The following is an 18,989-nucleotide window of genomic DNA, read 5'->3' on the forward strand; positions in this document are numbered from 1 at the left end:
CACTTGTGTGTAGAATCTAAAAAAGTCAAACTCGAAAGCAAGAGTTGATTGGTGGTTACCAGGGGAAGGGGAAAATGGAGAGATGTTGGTCAAAGCATACAAACTTCCAGTTATAAGATGAACAAGTTCTGGGATCTCCTGTGCAACATGGTGACCATAGTTAAAAACATATGTGTTGCATCCTTGAAATTTGCTAAGAGAGAAGATCTTAAATGTTCTCACCACACACACACACACACACACGCACGCACGCACGGACTGTGTGAGGTGATATGTTAACTGGCCTTAATGCAATCATTTCATAATATATATGTAGGTCACATCATCACATTATACAGCTTAAAGTCACACAGTGCTACTACCATTTATATCTTGCCAATTCTATCTCAGTAAAGCAGGGAGGAAAAGGAGAAATACTTCTTTTTTCCTTGATATTACACTTCTTTGGACTCAGCATTTATGTCTTTCTCTTCATAATAGATTCTTATTGCTAAATATTTCCTATGAATAATTTCACTAATTTAGCAATTGCTAAATATTTCCTATGAATAACTTCACTAATTAGCAATATGTTCTTCCTAAGCCATCAGTGTTAGGACTGCTTTTGAAATCGCCTTGGATGGAAAGAGTAGGGTTGTGACGGGGAAAAACAAAAAAGACGACAGTGCTTTCCTTTTGTTTAAGTTTAAATCACTGCCCTCCAGGGCCTTGCTCTGACACCTCTCTTGAAAAGCAAGAGAAAACAATTTAGCTCTTCATTAAATCACTCTACAGAAATTGTAATGGGCAGCAAGATACAGAAAAATACAGAAATCTCTTTCTCTCTGGACACAAACATCCACATCCACCAGTTAAACACCATTGTAATAAACTCTAGCGAATGGTCCACATTTTCCCACATCAGAAATTTGTAGTTTTTGAGTATCCTACCAGGTTGAGGCTTTAGATCTTTTTGTTTGTTATGTAGTAAGTTCTGACCTGTAAATTCTAGAAATTCTACAGGTTGCCAAGAATGGGTTTAGTTTAAAGCACCTTCTAACTGAAGACTTAATGCCACAAATAGCATTTTAATTATTTGATGTGCTTGTGTCACAGCCTAACATTAGTAGGTATTTTAATTTAACAGCACTATTTAGAGATTATAAAAGCCTATAGAATTTTGGTCTTGTATTGAAAGCCCACATTGACTTTGGGAAAATTCTTACATTTGAATCAATTGTCAGAATGACTTTTTCCTCAACAGGGTGACTTTACAAGGACAGGAGAAAGGAAGTTAGCTGGAGTTATGAAAGATGGTGTGAACTCGGCAAATCGGTATTACCTGAATCGATTTAAGGATGCTTATCGGCAAGCTGTTATAGGTAAGGAACATAAATGGCTTTCTTTCTTTAAAATTTGTTATTCCTCCCTGACTAGTGTTTTGCAGAAACCAACTTCATTAACGCAGCGCATGTTTTATAATATACTTACTTGTGTTTCTATATTGAGCATCTTACCCAAGAAATCAAATTCAAATTTTTTCAAGACTAGACTTTGACAGATTTTTTTAGGCTGAAGCACAAAAGCAACCACTCATTTCCATGTGTATTTGTCAGTTTGCTATTCATGTAACAGAAGGCAGAGTTGAGGTTCCTGGAGTATGGCATGAGGTACGCTAAAATTTCATCAACTGAAAACTCCATGTTCTATTTGTTTTTCCATTACTCAAGGCTGAGAGATGTGATGAGATGTCTTTCTTGCCGTGTATGACATTTGTCATATGTTCTTGCTGTGGACAGCACACCATCCTTTCCTGTAAGCATGAATGAACATGATGTTAGGGTATCTTATTTAGAGATTCTCCTAACCAGTTCTTATCACGATTTAGAAGAGGAAATGGAGGTAGATTGCCCAGTGGAACTCCTACAGTGGCACATTTTTAATTTAATTTTCATGAAAGTATTACCTCATAAGATTAAAGTAAATGTAGAACGTTCTGGGTTAGAACCAAAGTAACAACTCGTCCTATGGTCTCTGAGGAATTTTTTTGCTTTTTAGTTTGTTTATTTTGAGAGAAAGAGTGCATGCTTTAGAGCAAGGGAGGGGCAGAGAGAGAGAGAATCTCAAGCAGGCTCTGCATTGTCAACGCAGATCTGGACGTGGGGCTCGATCCCACAAACCGTGAGATCATGACCTGAATCGAAATCAAGAGTCTGACACCCAACCAGTTGAGCCACCCAGGCATCCCTCTGAGAATATTTTTGAAATTCTATTGTTTAATCTGATTATTTGCCATACATGCAATGGTAAGGCCTATACACTGGTCAGTTAGGTATTTGAGAAGTCTGGTATAAAAAAAGTTTGGTTTTGGCCATAGGTAGGGTGTGTGTTGACCGGAAAATTAGATTTGAGCAGTTTATTCAAGAAAAAATAAGACACTTTTCCTCCATTGGTTGATCTAGCAGCTCAGTTAAGTCATTGAGGACCCAGACTCTGTCCCTCTCTGTTTGACCATCCATTGCATCAGCTTCACCCTAATCTTGAAACTGGATTTCTTTAAAGGTGAGAGAAGGCATGAGGCCACAGCAGTCTGGGCTTACTGCTTCCCCTTGTAAGGCCAGTGGCCAGCAGCTCTCTCCCAGAAGCTGCTAGGCTCACTGTCCTGAACACCTGTAAAGAATGGATTACAGTGCTGTGTGAAGGCTTGAGCTATATGCCACACCACAAAGAAGTTAGCTGGTCTGTTCAGTTCCTTTGCCCATTTTAAAGTTGGTTTTTTTTTTTGTTACTGATTTGTAGGAATTCTTTGTACGTTCTGGATGTTAAGTCCCTATCAGGTGATTTGTAAACACTCTCTCCCATTCTGTAGATTCTTTTCGGTTTCATGGCATTGCCTTTTGAGACACACAAGTTTTTAATCGTGATGATGTCCACTTTGTCTAGTTTGCTGTTGTAGCTTGTGATTTTTGTGCCCTATCTGAATGAAACAAAAAGTCCTAATGTGGGGGGGGGGGGCGCCTGTGTGGCTCGGTCGGTTAAGCATCCCACTCTTGATCTCAGCTCAGGTCTTGATCTCAGAGTTCTAAGTTCAAGCCCCCTGTTGGGCTCCGTGCTGGGTGTGACTCCTACTTTAAAAAAACAAAAACCAGAAAAAACCCACCTAATCCAAGATCACAAAGATTCGTGCCTATGTTTTCTTATGCGTTTTATTGTTTTAGGTCTTACACTGTCTTGTTTTTTTAAAATTATATTAGCAAATTAAGATGATGATAGATATTAACACTTTCTATTCTAGATTTGATGCAAGGCATTCCAGTGACAGAAGATCTTTATTCCATATTTACCAAGGAGAAAGAGCATGAAGCTTTGCATAAGGAGAATCAGAGAAGCCACCAGGAACTAATTAGCCAGCTGTTACAAAGTTATATGAAGTTACTGCTGCCTGATGATGAAAAGTTCCATGGGGGCTGGGCCCTCATTGACTGTGACCCCAGGTGAGTTGGAGTCACGTTCTGGTAACTAACGTGTTTAAATTTCTGATGTTGTTGTCATAATTAGCACTAGTGGCTGTCCATCAAGCTGTGGGCATGGATGCTTGGTGCATGGCAGTTTTCATATACCAGGGCTGGAAACTAAGGCAAGCTGACAGAGGCACTCACTTTGGGTGCAAAATTGAAGGGGCATTTAAAAAACTTGGCAATGAAGAGACATATTTTAATGCAATTTTTAAAAAAAATCCATATTTGAGTTTTTAAAAACCCAAATTGTAGAACTACAGTTCACAGCTGCCTGCCCCCCCACACCCCAGAATCTAGGTTTATTGCTCTGTTGCCCACAACTGAGTGCAGCAAGAGGAACAATGATGGCACTTGCTTGGATTGTTTGGAAAGTATCCTGGCCTTTCACAAAATCAATCGGCCAACGAATGCTCAACATTTTTTAAACGAAAACCATCCAGTTTCAAGTTGTTCTTCAAAAGGAACAGCAGGATCTAAATTCATTCACAGATTGAGTGTTTGCTTTTACCCTAAAATCTAACATTATAATCTTCAATATTATGAATTAGAAATATTGCAGAAAATTCTAGACCAAGCTCTGAGGACAAATGGCTCTGTTTAGATTTTATTGCACTTTACCTTTCATGTGCTTTTAATAAAAGGCGTAAAACAAGCTTGAAAGAACAATTGAATGCAAGGTAATATTTATATGTATACTAAAATTAAAAACAATATTGACTGTAGGTTCATAGGGAACCCTTCCATGACTTTAATTTCCTGGATTATTTCACTTTGATAATCAATACTATATGTGTGGATGCAGTTTTCAGACTCACAAATTAAGAGATGAGGTTTTTCTTACATACAAATTAGCGGAAAACTTCTGGGTTCCCATGAGCCATTTGGTAAAAGTTTTTGATTCATGTACCTTAGGTTTTTGTGTGTGTTTTTTAAATAACATTAGTTCAACTTAAGGCAGCATCCCAAAAGAGGGAGATTCAGGAATAATTATGGGCAGCACACCTGCAGTTTGCTTGAATTTTAACTTTGCACTTCAGATTTGTAAAGGTGTTGTGATTGTCAATATCATATTCCTTAGATCAAGTATTTTTATTTCTGCTTTGGAGATTATTGAAATAGGGAAAGACCAAAATGTTCTTTTTTTTTTTTTTTTAATGTTTATTTATTTTTGAGGGACAGAGTGTGAGCAGGGAAGGGGGGGGGGGGGGGAGACACAGAATCCAAAGCAGGCTCCAGGCTCCGAGCTGTCAGCACAGAGCCCGATGTGGGGCTTGAAACCACGAACCGTGAGATCATGAGATCATGAGATCATGACCTGAGCTAAAGTCGGATGCTTAACTGACAGAGTCACCCAGGTGCCCCAAAATGTTCTTTTCTAAAGCTGACTACCATTTTGCGAGGTCACATCACACCTGATTTGATTTCCAATCCTGTAATTCTCACATAAAGTTGGTCTCCTGGATGAGGAGTTTAAAAATATGTAAAGTGTGTTTGTGCTGTATTTAAAGCTTGCTGCACAACTTGGGTAGGCACGCTTGTTAAAAGTCAGAAGAAGCCTCCTGCATTTAAGAAAAATGTGTATGAAAACACTCAAGGCTTTTTTCTGGCAACTGGGCTCACTGGCACAGCATAAATTACTGGTACCGTATGTACCAGAACAGTTGAAACAAGACTGGTCTCCTCTCCTGGGATCAGATCAGGTCTTTCAGAAAATTCCTGGGTGGTTAGATTCCCAAACCCGTAATAACTTTCCAGATGCCAATGCCTATCCCAGTTTTGTCCTTTCTTCATTCACATGATGAAATACTTCTCTTTTTTTCTGATTTTTTTTGACCCCTCCACCCCTTTCTAGTGCCTGATGATTGAACTCCTCGTTTTTCTTTAATCCTGCACTATACCGTTGGGCTTTCTGGTAACTGGGAGACGGTGATTGTGTTCTGCTCATCTTTGGTTGAAGCTCCTGAGGAAGAATAATTTACTCGGATAACCCATACTAGTCAGCAAGTGTCCCTGAATCCTTCCCTACCCATTCCTTTGGGTTAAGGATATCTCTTCCCTCAAATTCCTCGGCTCTGGGCCTCTGGCTAAGTCTCCTAATTTCCAACCTGTTCCTGGATTCCCTGCCTCTCTTCTTCACGTGTCACCCCTGCGAGGTGTTTTGTCTTCTAATTCTTTCTTAGACGGTCTGTGGCTAAGTTTTAGTGTGATGAGAGGATCCCTTTGCCCATGTCACATGCCAAAGCACATTCACCCCCGCCGTCCTCATCCTTGTCTTCTTCCTCGTGGTCATTGGTGGACCAAAGAGGCCCATCAGAGCCAGAGTCATGGACGTAGTGAAACCTTGTGACCTCTGTGCTATAGGACACAGAAAGATTCTGAAGATTGTCCCATCAGCTTACATCTCATTGGCCGAGGTGTCGTCTTCTGTGTCTTGTTGGTTCTCACACGTAGCCAGTTCCTGATGGGAGAATGGTTCTGTGTGTTGCCTCTTCAGCACAGACACTGGACTTGGTCCGAGAAGAGATGGGCAGGGAGCCCCACTGCTACGCCGGACATCAGGAGTGTCTGAGGAAGTGATGTATGGATTCTCAAGAGGAGGACAGGGTTGGGGGAGCAGAGGGGACAGAGACTTGTGGGAATCTGCACGTGGTCTACTGGGTGACAGGGACAGACGGCTCAGGTTTGAGACTCTCTACTCTGGTCTGGGAAGGATCTCCTTTCCCTGAGGCTGACCAAACTGAAAGCGGTTGCATCTGATAACGGTTGAGGTGTTAGCTGCTTGCTAGGTTTTTTTCTTGCCCTTTGTGTTTCCCACTATTACTGTTTTACTAGAAACTGCCACCCTTGAAGCTGTGGGACAAGATGACATGGATAGAATAGGTAGTGAAGCTGAGGCAGTGACTTCGAAGGTCGTATTTTGGCTTGGTGGCTTGGGTAGAAGGCCGGGACCCGCCCATCAGGAGTCCTGGTATCTTTGAGGTAATGGGAGACACTTTGCCACCCTGCGGCTGGCCCTAGCGTCGGCCCCTATGGGGGGCATGGTTTGGAGCCTTACATTTGGGTTTTGGAGGAGCTGGAGCAGAAGCCATCGTTGTTTCAGATCAGTCTTCTCTTTTATTCCAGAGGTGATGCTTTTTCAGATACAGAATTATTACCATCTTCGGGTTCACTACATTTTCCTCTCAGGTGGATTATTCTCTGATGGGTCTCATGTGCTCATTTGAATTTCCAAAGTTAACTGTGTGTCTGCATCTCGATTACACACAGTTCTTTAGAATTCTCCTGCTTGTCAGCTCCTCTCTACTTTTTCTTGTGGTTGTCATTCTTTCTAATACTGCTAAAATTTCTTTAACTTCACTACGGGTATTTTTCCTCATTTGCAAAGATTAAAGATTTTTTTTAGATGGTGGACCATTTTCCCTTGAAGGGGGATGTTTGGAAATTTGCTCTTTGGCTGACTTGCTACGGAACCTTTGTACAGTCTATCGACTAAGCCAGAGAGGTAAACCCAGAGCAGGCGGACCCTGATGGAGGACAGGGAGAGAGAGCTCCAGGAATGTCTGTGTGGGCTCAGATCCCCAGCCAGCCAGCCAGCCAGCCAGCCAGCCATGGGGCTTGGGGTCTTCAGCAGTTGATACCTACCTGCCTCCGCCATTTGCTCCTGGGTTGTGTGTATATATTTTTAAAAACACCTTCTTTGAGATAGAGTTCATATACCATGTAATCCATCCATTTAAAGCATACAATTAAATGGCTTTTAGTATATTCATAGAATTGTGCAATTATCCCCATGGTGTATTTTGGACCATTTTCATTACAACAGAAGAAAGCCCTGCACCCACTAGCAATTACTCCCCATTCTCCTGTCCCTCTGCCCAGACAACCACTGGTCTACTTTTTGTCTATCTATAGATGTCTCTGTTCTGGACATTGCATATAAATGGAATCATATAATAAGTGACTTTTATGACCACTTTTGTGACTGGTTTCATTCACTTAGCATCATGTTTTCATGGTTCGTGCATGCTGTGGACCATATCAGAACTTCAGGCCTTTTTGTAGCTGAGTAGCATTCCGTCATATGGATATAGCATGTTTTGCTTATTTTCTTCCATGGATGGACATTTAGGTGGTTTCCACTTTCTGGCGATTGTAAATAGTAACACTGAGAACAGTCCTGTACAAGTTTGGGTTTGAACATCAGTTTTTATTTTGGGTGCATATCTAGGAGTGGAAAGTGCTGGGTCATGTGTAAATCTGTGTTTCACTGTTGAGAAACCATCAAGCTATTTTCCAGAGTGACTGTGTCATTTGACATTCTCAACAGTGTATGAGGGTTCCAATTTTTCCACCTCGCCAACATTTGTTCCCCCCCCCCTTTTTTTTAATTACAGTCCTCCTAAGAGGTGTGAAGTAGTATCTGACTGTGGTTTTGATTTGCATTTCCTTACTGACAAAGGATGTTAAGGATTTTTCCTTGTACTTGTTGGCCATTTGTGTATCTTCCTTGGAAAAATGTCTGTTGAAATCTTTTGCCCATTTAAAAACAGTTCTGTGTCTTTTTGTTGTTGAGCTACTGTGTTTTGGTAAATAAACTTTTACAGGGCTGGGGATGGAGTGAGGCAAGTGAGACAAGGTTGTACAAGTGCAGGGTCAGATCCTGTCGTTATTTCAAATGTTGGTTGGTGTTTTGTTCATGATATTTTGGCGTTAGGATTTTTTTTTTTAATACTGCACTAAAAAATTAATGGCTGGGTGTTTTTGATGTCGGTTAAATTTTGCGCCAGAGGCTCGCCGCAATGCGGTCCCGGTCACTTAACTCTGGCAGGAAAACAGTTTGGGCCGCAGTTGACAAATGCGCAGCCCTGCCACCGCAGGAACGACCCGCTCCCCGCGCTGTTCCACCCCTCCCGGGGCGGCCGCGCACTGTCGCTGCACTGTTCCCGCACCGCCTGCGGGCCTCCCGGGTACTCCCGTCGCGGCCTCTTGCCTTCCAGCGTCGAGCTCGGCTTGCACCCCCACGGCCAGCCAGCGGCGCGGATGACGGGTGGTCTGGGTCCCTGCTCCCTGCACTGCGCCCCGTTGCCGCGAAAACGCTGGGCCCTGAATGACAGGTGCCTGGGGGCGCGCTGCTGGCCGCGAGGGGAGTCGGCAGAGTGGAAGGACAGCGGGCGTACCGCCCAGGTGCCCTTCGGCACCTCCACCAGCCCACTCGTTATTTTGCCCAACTCTGTCGAGCCCGCTTTTTCTGCCCCGAGTAGATGCCCACTTCTCCACTCGTTTCAGGGCAGCGGGGAGGCGTGGGGCGGCCACACTGCTGGGCATGTGAGTGCAGCGGACAGATGCTCACACTGCCGCGGCCGCATGCGTCCCTTTGAACCGCAGCGAGCGCGAACGCCGGGCCGGGCGGACCGCGGGCACCTGGGCGCTCCGCCCCCGCGGGCTGGTACCGCGCGCTGCGTGGGGGCGGGATAGCGGGGGCGGATGCGCATGCGCACTGGGCGCGTGCCGCGGCAGCGGGGGCGGCCGGAAGCGAGACGTGTCTCCTGGGCGTGGCTTGGCGCTGCAGTTGCCGCAGTTGCCGCAGTCTCCGCAGTCGCTGCAGGCGCGAGTTTGGGTGCAGGCGGCTCCGATTGAGCTTCGACTTCTCGACAGACGGACTGACGGACGGACGCGATGCCGCGCTCCCACAGGCCTCCACCAACCGCCCAGCGGCCCGCCAACGCCACCGGCAATGCCACCGGCAACGCTGCCGAGCCCAAGCCCGAAGGCGGCAGCCTGGCCACGACTTTCAAGATTTTTCTCCTTTTTGCAGGACTTATGGTTAAAGTTCCTGTGGGGCTGTATTTTTCCTGCAAGTTGCTCCTTTTCCAAAGTCTCCTGTTAATGTCTCCTGACGACAGTGGCTTTTATGCGACCATTGTCGCAGTGGTGGGGTTGCATGTGGTGCTGGCAGTTTTTGTCTTCATCGTGTGGAAGGAGGGCATGCCTGACTGGCAGGAAAACAAAAACGAGTAGAGCAGCTTCGGAAGCTGCAAACGCGGGGGGTGGGGAGGTACCTAAGCGGGTTGGGGGGGCTTCCTTCGTTTACTGTCCGTGTTGAAAAACGTGTCTTTTTTTGTGCGCTTCAGGGGCAGGGTGGGCGGGGAGGGAAATTAAGTATTTACTGCAGCTAAGACTCCAGTAAAATTGCGGGGGGGGGGGGGGGGGGAGGGCTGACCTTTTTCTTGACCGCCTGTTACGTGCCCAGTGTTTTTCGTTAAAGACATAATGTTTTTGACTGAGGATCCTGTTGGACTGATGTAAATATATTAATGCCTCCGTGGCAAAAGCTCGGAGGAAGTAACCACTGACTTGTAGAAGTAGAATTTCTTCTTAAGATGTGTCGTGACATAATTTTTATGGCTTGGCTCAAGCATCAGTTTTCAGAGTGCATGTAAGTATCGCTGCGCAAACCCCTACTGCGCCGTACTGTGATCCGGGGTTCGCGGTGGAGCTGCCGGTAGCCTGAGTGCGTGGTCTTGGGTTCCCGGTGGATTGACTAGTTAGTGCGCGTGATTCTTGGACCAATCTGCGTAACGTCGGTTCCTAGCAGCTTACTCGTTGTATTTTTCGGTGTCTTACTGTAGGTGAAAACTGAGGCGAATTAGTTATTTCAGATTAAGACCGTTTGAGTTATGCTGCGGCAGGGGGCCGCGGATGTAAATTACTGCAGTTTTAAGATTTTGGTTAGTTTGTCTCTGCAGTACGCATTAAACAATGACCTCATTCTGACGCAGTTTAAGGACGTGACTTCCATCTACAAATGATTTTTTTTCCGTACTGTTTTCCATTTGTTTTTCAGTAGTAGCATTTTGGCAAATCTGGGCGAATAGGTACGAAATTCTAAAGGAGCAATATCCATTCGTGCAGTGGAATATTGAGACCAATATGAGAATGTAGATTAACTTCCACCTTTTGATTGGAAATTAATATTGTTAATATTAGATGAATATTAAGACTTTTTGAGTTCAGGTTTTGCCCGCTTTATCTGATGATTATTTTATACTTGGACCATTTTTTAATTCATAATCTTACAAAAATGTAGATTTTGCTGTGGGGCTTAATGGTGTCACCAACACTCATGTTTCTGACCCTTATTTTGATATTTGATTTGAGAGGGGAGGTAAAAATATGGTAAAATAAGTCCAAAAAATGGACTTCGAATAAGGAAATGTTTACTTGTTCCTTAAAAGCCAAATAAATTAATCTGGAGTAAGAAATACACAAAGTTGCTTGGGCTTGGTCCCATTTTTGCATCTAAATGTTTTATTTATGTAAATTTTTTTCAAAAGATGCATTCTGCACATATGTAAAAATATCCTTAATGTGTGCTGTCGTTTTGATGGTTAGGTCTTGTGAGATCATGTAGACCTTTTCTTCTTTTCTGAGACCCTGGTTTTCCTTTCTTCTCAAACCAGAGCCTCTCCCCACATATCTTATTTTGCCGAATCCTCCCACCTCTTTGGCCACCTCCCTCTGAGAAGGGACCTCTCTCCTCAGCTAGTCCTCCCTGACACCTACCCCCCATTCTCAAACTGAGTTCCTTTTTTCCCCCCTCCAGATGGATAGATTGCATACATTTAACTTCAAAAGTGGGACTCCTTGATTATTTGATTTTCTGCCCCCCCCAACCAATCTTTATCACAAGTGGCTCTGCTATACAAATAATCTTGGCACAAATGCAGGTGAAAATGAAAATATTTAATTATTTGTGTCGTGTCTGTTTAGCCTCATTGATGCTACTCACAGAGATGTGGATGTGCTGTTACTGCTTTCTAACTCTGCCTACTACGTGGCCTAGTAAGTTGCTTTTTGATTTAAAGCTTTTTAATTGTTATTTTAATTTAAGTCAACTTCCTTATTAGAATTCATGACAAAAAAATTAAGAGTCTGGTTTTGTTACATAGTTTAAGGAACTTCACTGAACTTCTTTACCTCATATAACTGTTCTTATCAACTTGAAAATGGGATTTTAGAGTTGTAACCAGTATTTGTTTTTTCAGTATTTAAGTATTATATATTTTCCATGTTTTGATGTACTCCATACTTTTAATGTAAATGACTCTACATTATTTTTATTACTCTACAGTAAACAGTTCCCCATCTTTTAGCACTGAAATACTTCCTTTTTTTTTTTTTTTTTTTTGCTGTTAGGAATGATACAGTTGTCATTGTGCAGGTAATTGTATATGTGTGTGCACACACATGCACACACCTGCTTCTCTTTGGTTAAAAGGGTATGATGAATTACAATACTTCTGTGGTTTATCAGATCTCCAATAAGGCTACCAATTAACAATGCCACTAGCAAAATTACAAGCACTTCCTCATTAGCCTTACCAGAATCAGGTTTTGTTTTGTTTTTCCTGTTAAGTAAATACTCTCTTTTTGGACTTGTGTGACTCTGAGTGGTCGTTTTTTTTTTTTTAGTCATTGGCCCAGGTGCCCATTGAGGTTGATGTATGGATTTTTTATTCTTGATTTCGGATATCAGATGTATCTGTTATTATTCACAGATACATGCCTTTAGTGTAGTACGTATGTGTTTACCTGCCTTTCAGGTTAAGTTTTAGGTTGGTTGGGCTTAAAAATTTTTATAAAACAAATTACATTTTGTAATTCATTTTAATGTAAGATATAAGCTGATTGTTACTTAGCTTTTGAACTGTATATATATGTTAATGCCATTTCATCTAGTTTTTAAAATGTTTAACCTTTTATCCCATAGTGTATTATGCCCTGGAATATTTTAACTGTATAGAAGTTGCTACTGTTTCAGCCGACAAACCAAATATGCTTTTGATTTTAATCCTGTTTTTACTCCCTTTCCTTTTATCCAGTTATGATGATGAAGTTGATAAGGTAAACCAGTATCAACGACTAAGTCTAGAAGACCTGGAAAAAATAGAAATAGGTAAATTTTAACATGCTAATCAACTCCTCGGAAGCAAATACGGTTTCTTCCAAGAATGGGTCACTTTGTTTGAGCAAGCACTATAGCATACTGGACCCAGAAAGGGGTATTGATACTATACTGCAAGTAGTCTAATTTTTAGGACTCTCTTCTCTTCCTTAGAGATGAGTGATGGATAGATTATAATAACTGTGCTTAATACCTTGTGAAGATTAACCCAGGGATCAAGAAAGTTTACATATTTGAAACTGAAGAAGAGTTTTTATGTAGTCTCATCAAACCAGATCATCACAGTAAGCTTGTATTTTGTGTGTCCTCCTCATTTAGAAGAAATAAGAAACGTGTGCTAAATAGTTAATGATGAGTAAGTGTTGGTATTTTGGAGCTAAAAAAGTGAATGTTCTATGAATCGCTTAAACATCTTCCTTTGGGTTTTTAGGTCCTGAACCCACTCTTTTTGGTAAGCCAAAGTTCTCCTGCATGCGACTGCACTACAGATACAAAGAAGCAAGTGGCTATTTCCACACACTGAGAGCTGTAATGCGCAATCCAGAAGAGGACGGGAAAGGTAATGAAGAGATGCCTGTATTCAGGGATAGCTTTTGATCTGCTCTTAAAAATCCAGGTGGAACTGGGGAAAGTACATACCATTACAAACGGAATGATCCAGGAAAACCGCTTTGAGCTTTGCAACCTTCACATAGCAACTTTGTCCCCAGCAAAGCAGGGAAGTTACTTGAGCCGATGTAGCTCGGGCAAGGGTATCTGATGGGAGATCTGTGTATTTGGCCTTATGGGTGCCAGGCCTTTCCCCCAACACAGGTGCCTCTCGTGGACACTCATCGGGGACCGTTCCTGTCTTGTTCGTGGCTGTTGCCTTGGTGTCTAACACAGGACAAATGAGAAGAAACTTCTAATTCCAGTTGATTTGGGTCTTTTGCCCTTTATTAATTCCTTTTGCACTTTATTAATTTTAGAACAACAAAAAATTTGTTTTAGGACATTTTAAATTAGTGGGGGAGAGTAATGAACAAGAAGCAGTTTTCTGTAAATCGCAGCAAGTACATTTGTATTTAAGCGTTAAGACCGCACGTTTCATTCAGGGTTCTGAATCACAAGTGCTGTTTTTTTCATCTGTTTTTGGAGAGATTGTCAAGCAGTTGTATTTGGGTTTCAGATACTCTTCAGTGCATTGCGGAGATGCTGCAGATAACCAAGCAAGCCATGGGATTAGATGTACCTATAATTGAGAAAAAACTTGAGAGGTAAGTACAGTACTTTGATTTTCTGAAGAATGAAGACATTGTTATTCAGAGTGTTACTCCTTTAAAAGTATTTGCAAGATGGGGAGAAATCTGTGATAATGTATTGGTATTTAGGCTGGGAAGTGTCCCGTTTTTGTGGATCAATAAGTAATACTTTTTGTTTGAATCTGAATGCTCTCTCTTGAGAGTAGATCTAAGCAATACATTACTTGTGGCCATAATTTAAACAACTGTATAGAGAAAATGACAAGCCAGTATGTTTTATTTATTTTTTTTCTTTTAAATATATTTAAAAAAATTTTTTGGGGGGGGGGGGCGCCTGGGTGGCTCAGTCAGTTAAGCGTCCGACTTCAGCTTAGGTCACGATCTCGCACTCCGTGAGTTCGAGCCCCGCGTCGGGCTCTGTGCTGACTGCTCAGAGCCTGGAGCCTGTTTCAGATTCTTTGTCTCCCTCTCTCTCTGACCCTCCCCCGTTCATGCTCTGTCTCTATTTTTTTTTACATTTATTCATTTTAGAGAGAGAGCACAAGCAGGGGAGGGGCAGAGAGAGGGAGACACAGAATCTGAAGCAGACTCCTGGCTCTGAGCTGTCAGCACAGAGCCCGACGTGGGGCTCAAACTCGCAAACTGTGAGATCATGACCTGAGCCGAAGTCAGATGCTCAACCGACTGAGCCACCTAGGCACCCCAAGCCAGTATGTTTTAAACACCAGTGGTTTCTGAGTTTGGGGAAGGAATGAATGCCTGTGAAGAGATTTACATTAAAATTTGGATTTTCTATCTAATCACATTTCATGGTTCACATTCCACTAAAGAGAGCCACTTGGTCATCTAGAGAATAATTGTTCGGTCTTCTGTTAGTAGAGAGAATTGTTCCAGTAGCGCTTTAATAACATCCTAGTTGTTCTGAACATGCTCATGACCAGCAATCCCACATGACCAGCAAGAGTCAAACGTACATACTGAGACATGTGGCAAACAGCAATACTTTTTTCTGACATTCATAGCTGTCACGAGGGATGCCAAATGCGAAAACGCTATGTTAAATAGCCCGTATCTTTTTAAATAAATGTAGGTAAATCATAGAAAACATAAGGAAAATTTTCCCTCCCTCCGAATTCAGCCAAATGGAATGCGTGCAGGCAGCTTTGGTCAAGATGTTAGATTCCCATTTATGGGCCTGTTGTCTTTGCTGGTCCTTTAGATTGTGGATGTGGTGGACATGCCCCAAAGTGACTGTAGTAGTTTCTCCCCTCCCCCTGCCATCCACGTTTGTGTTACCTGTTGTCGGCCACGGTCTGGAAGCAGGTGGTCTTTCTCCTGACCCGTTGTCAGAAGGTCAGTAGTAGCCTAAGTCACGATGCCTACGTCGTTCACTGCATCTCATCGTGTAGGCATTTATCATCTCCCATCATCAGAAGGGGGGTGAGTACTGTACAAGAAGGTATTTAGAGACTATGTTCATATAACGTTTATTACAGTATTATTGTCTTACTGCTGTTGATCTCTTACTGTGTCTAGTTTATAAATTAAACTTTATCACAGGTGCGTATGTGTAAGGAAGAGCCTAGTATATATACAGGGTTTAGTCCAGTCATGGCTTCAGATGGCCACTGCGGGGGGCTTAGAATGTATCCCCCACAGATGAGGGGATAACTGCTGTTGCCTGAATTTTAGGTGTGGTTTTGGGGGGAACTTTTTGTGCTTAATTCTCAGAATACCCCAAAATGCAGGTTGAGGCAACCATTGGGATGCTTCTCTCCTTGCCTTCCTCTGTGAATGCCAGAGAGAACGCAGTTGAAGGAAACATGAAATAATTACAGTCAACTTTAAAGACAAAAGGTTTGATCCCAGAGAACCCAATATGATGAACCTAACTATCGTGAAGAGCTTCACGGAGTCAGACTAAGATCTTACAGGTGTTGTGTTTCCAGGGACTGGCTGTTCAGTGCATGGCCTGTTTGAGGATGGTAAGGGCAGGACACTGCTTGCTGGACTTGGGGTTAAAGTCACACAGCCAGGCCACTGTTCCCACTCAGAACTTGGGGACAACTTGTCGATGCTGTTTCCAGAGGCTTCTGCTGCCCAGTGGTCAGCTGCTACACACTGGTTGCTTGAAAGACTTCATACCGAAAAGAATATCTCATTGTCTTTTAATAGTGATTATATGTTGAAACGATACAGTATTTTAATATACACAGAAGATTATCAAAATCTCATGTTTTTAGTAGTGGCTAGAAAATTATATTACTGTGTAGTTCACAATTACCATATAGCTCACATTTCTATCGGACAGTACTATTGTAGCCTCAATTCCAAGGGATTATATGAGTTTAAGAAATTGGGCCCAATGAAAGTAACCGTTTTCATTTACATTAGTAATTGGAACTGGCATATTGGATTTCACAGGGAACTTTTTTTCTCATTTGTAGGAAGAGCAGTAAACCTCACGAAGACATCATTGGCATCAGATCTCAAAACCAAGGCTCTTTGGCACAGGGAAAAAATTTTTTAATGAGCAAATTTTCATCTCTAAATCAAAAAGTGAAACAGACCAAATCTAATGTAAATATTGGCAATCTACGAAAGCTAGGAAACTTTACCAAACCTGAAATGAAAGTTAACTTTCTAAAACCAAACTTAAAAGTAAATCTCTGGAAATCAGATAGTAGTCTGGAAACCATGGAGAACACCGGTGTGATGGATAATAAAGTCCAGGCAGAGTCGGATGGGGAAATGTCTTCAGAGAACGACTCCTACCACTCTGATGAATTCCTCACAAATTCCAAGTCTGATGAAGACAGACAGCTAGCTAACTCCCTAGAGAACGTAGGGCCAATAGACTACGTTCTTCCGAGTTGTGGGATTATTGCTTCAGCACCTCGATTAGGCAGTCGGTCCCAGTCTCTCAGCAGCACGGACATTAGCATTCACGTCCCTCCAGAGGGTGCCGCTCACGGAAGTGGTTTTGGCAAAGGCCAGGAGTCCCCTTTGAAGAAGAGCCCTTCTGCCGACAACATACACGTACTGACTGGCTTTGCCAAGCCTGTGGATATTTACTGCCACAGATTTGTACGAGATGCACAAAACAAAATGACCCGGCCATCAGAAGCGGGGTCTGTTTCTCAGCAGGCCAGTGAGGAAGGAAACCAAGTGACCAATCAACTTTCTAATGAAGAAACACCGTCTGAATCAACAGAACCGCTACCTTCTCGACCGTCTCAGTTAGACGTGGCTTCTTCCGCAAGCGGCCCCCAGTATTTGTCGGTTGAACCCGTGCATCCGGTTGGATCTCAGAAGACCCCGGGCTCTGGCTCCAGCACTCGGGAGTTGGAGACCGGGCTTCCGGTGACTCCTTCTCCTTCAGAGGGTGCTGGCAGCAGGGCAGTCTCCCCCTTTGCGAAGATCCGAAGTTCCATGGTCCAGGTGGCAAGTATTACCCAAGCCGGGTTAACCCAGGGGATAAACTTTGCGGTGGCCAAGGTCCAGAAGAGCCCTGCAGAGTCTGAAGTGGTCCAGGAAGTCCGGCAAAACGAACTTAAAAACATGTTTACGCAATGCCAGACACGAATAATTCAGATTTAGTTTTTAGCTGCAAAGAATCCTCTGGCGTTTGTTTGATCCGAAAAGAGGTTTCACGCGTGAGGCAATTTTAACCTTCGTGGTCTTTGAAGCTAGGGATCGCAAATCCTAATTGTGTTTATCGGGAAAGGTTTTAAAAGGAGTGTGAACTTGAGCAGATGTCCAGATTTGAGAGCCACGACAATAGAAGTGCGTCATCCCCGAAGGGTGCACACGTGAGTAGCTCATACACTGCGGAGCGGTGTCTCTCTGGAAGGAATTTCGGGATAATTACTTTGAGACAGAATAACCTGAACCCTTCTTGGGAGTGAGGTGGGCGGGTGGCGTGTGCAAGTAAACACGGAAAGTACACATGTGGACACATGTAGGGGAACAGCCTCTTCCACCATGTGTTTTTGTTCTGTCCGTTCTTTTGTGTAAATACATTTAGTTCTTAGTGACTTTAGAGTTACTAGTACAAAGAAGCGTTTGAATATAAAAACTACTAACTTAGTTTTGATGGCTTAACCATCCCCTAGAAAGACTAAATTGAGGGTTATTGGCCCAAGAAGGGTATGCCCATCTGATGCATTCCCCGTAGCCTAAATTTAAAATATTTTGCTTCCTTCTGCACCCCGAAGTCTAGGATTAAGACTTGTCAGTCATGAAACTTGAGACACCAGATGTGAAAATCAGCACCTTAAATTTTTGCTGTTTTCAGGAGTGTAAGACTGTGCATTTATTAGATACTGGTAATTCTTGAGTGTTCAAGTCATCATTTGTTGCAGGGAGGCATTCCTTAACATCTTGTGTTCACTGAAAAGTATTAAAGGTTCAGCTGAAGCACAGCGGTGCTGAAACCGATCACAGGACTTCTAATCCTGACCACGTGGAACCACGGCCCCAGAAGGGCCCCTACACAACAAGAACGTTCTTACAAACAAGTTCTGGTTTGTCTGGTATCTTTAGAGCCTTACTCTGTTGAAGGGATTCTCAGCTAAACATTATGTCTGTTGTAACTTTGATAAGTATTTCCACGTTTGTTATTTATTAGTGGTATCTTTTTTTTTGAAGTGTCGAATATTGTGACTATTTAAAATAAAAGACCATTGTAATTTAATGTGACAGTGTGTATGAGGAGTCCTTGAATAACATTTTAAAGATAAGGGTTGGGGGCGCCTGGGTGGCTCAGTTAAGCAGCCGACTTCAGGTCGTCACGATCTCAGGGTTTGTGGGTTTGAGTCCTGCGTCAGGCTCTCCATTCTCAACGTGAAGCCTGCTTGGGATTCAGTCTCCCTGTCTCGAACATTTAAAAAAAAAAAAGTCACAGCCCTTCTAGTATTCTGCCCCCCCCCCCGCCCTTTTTAATTTGGGAGAGTGGGGAGAGAGAATCTTAAGCAGGTTCCACGATCAGTGAAGGGCCTGACCCGGGGCTCGATCCCACAATCTTGGGATTATGACCTGACCTGAAACCAAAAGTTGGACGCTTAGCCGATCTAGCCACCCAAGTGCCCCCTCGTGACGATGAAGCACATCGCAAATTTTAAACACCCGAACACTGAATGCTTTATCCTGTTCTCAAGCAGCTTCTCTTCTGGGGTCTTGAAATGCTAAAGTGTCCCACAACGGGAGAGAGAAATACAAGCAAAGTCAGGTGATAAAACGTATCTTTTAAGCTCCAAAGAGATTTTTGAAAAATAAAGCAACATT

At 42.9% G+C, this 18,989-nt stretch overlaps 1 protein-coding gene across 4 annotated transcripts in view; it reads left to right on the forward strand.

Moving 5' to 3' along the window:
- Positions 1–18,399, forward strand: part of INPP5F (inositol polyphosphate-5-phosphatase F) — an 88,319-nt gene extending 69,920 nt beyond the window's left edge. For 3 of the 4 annotated variants that reach the window (XM_027063245.2, XM_053207789.1, XM_053207790.1), the window contains exons 14-20: positions 1,244–1,361; positions 3,275–3,473; positions 11,268–11,339; positions 12,380–12,453; positions 12,893–13,021; positions 13,631–13,718; positions 16,151–18,399. In XM_027063245.2, coding sequence (XP_026919046.1) covers positions 1,244–1,361; positions 3,275–3,473; positions 11,268–11,339; positions 12,380–12,453; positions 12,893–13,021; positions 13,631–13,718; positions 16,151–17,303 — 1,833 coding nt within the window. In that variant the 3' untranslated portion in view covers positions 17,304–18,399. Of the gene's footprint in view, positions 1–1,243; positions 1,362–3,274; positions 3,474–9,700; positions 9,934–11,267; positions 11,340–12,379; positions 12,454–12,892; positions 13,022–13,630; positions 13,719–16,150 lie in introns of those variants that run through there. The other variant, XM_015065884.3, reaches the window with a different exon arrangement.
- Positions 18,400–18,989: the final 590 nt, after the last annotated feature.

The sequence above is a fragment of the Acinonyx jubatus genome, chromosome D2, assembly GCF_027475565.1.
Source record: "Acinonyx jubatus isolate Ajub_Pintada_27869175 chromosome D2, VMU_Ajub_asm_v1.0, whole genome shotgun sequence".
NCBI lineage: Eukaryota > Metazoa > Chordata > Mammalia > Carnivora > Felidae > Acinonyx > Acinonyx jubatus.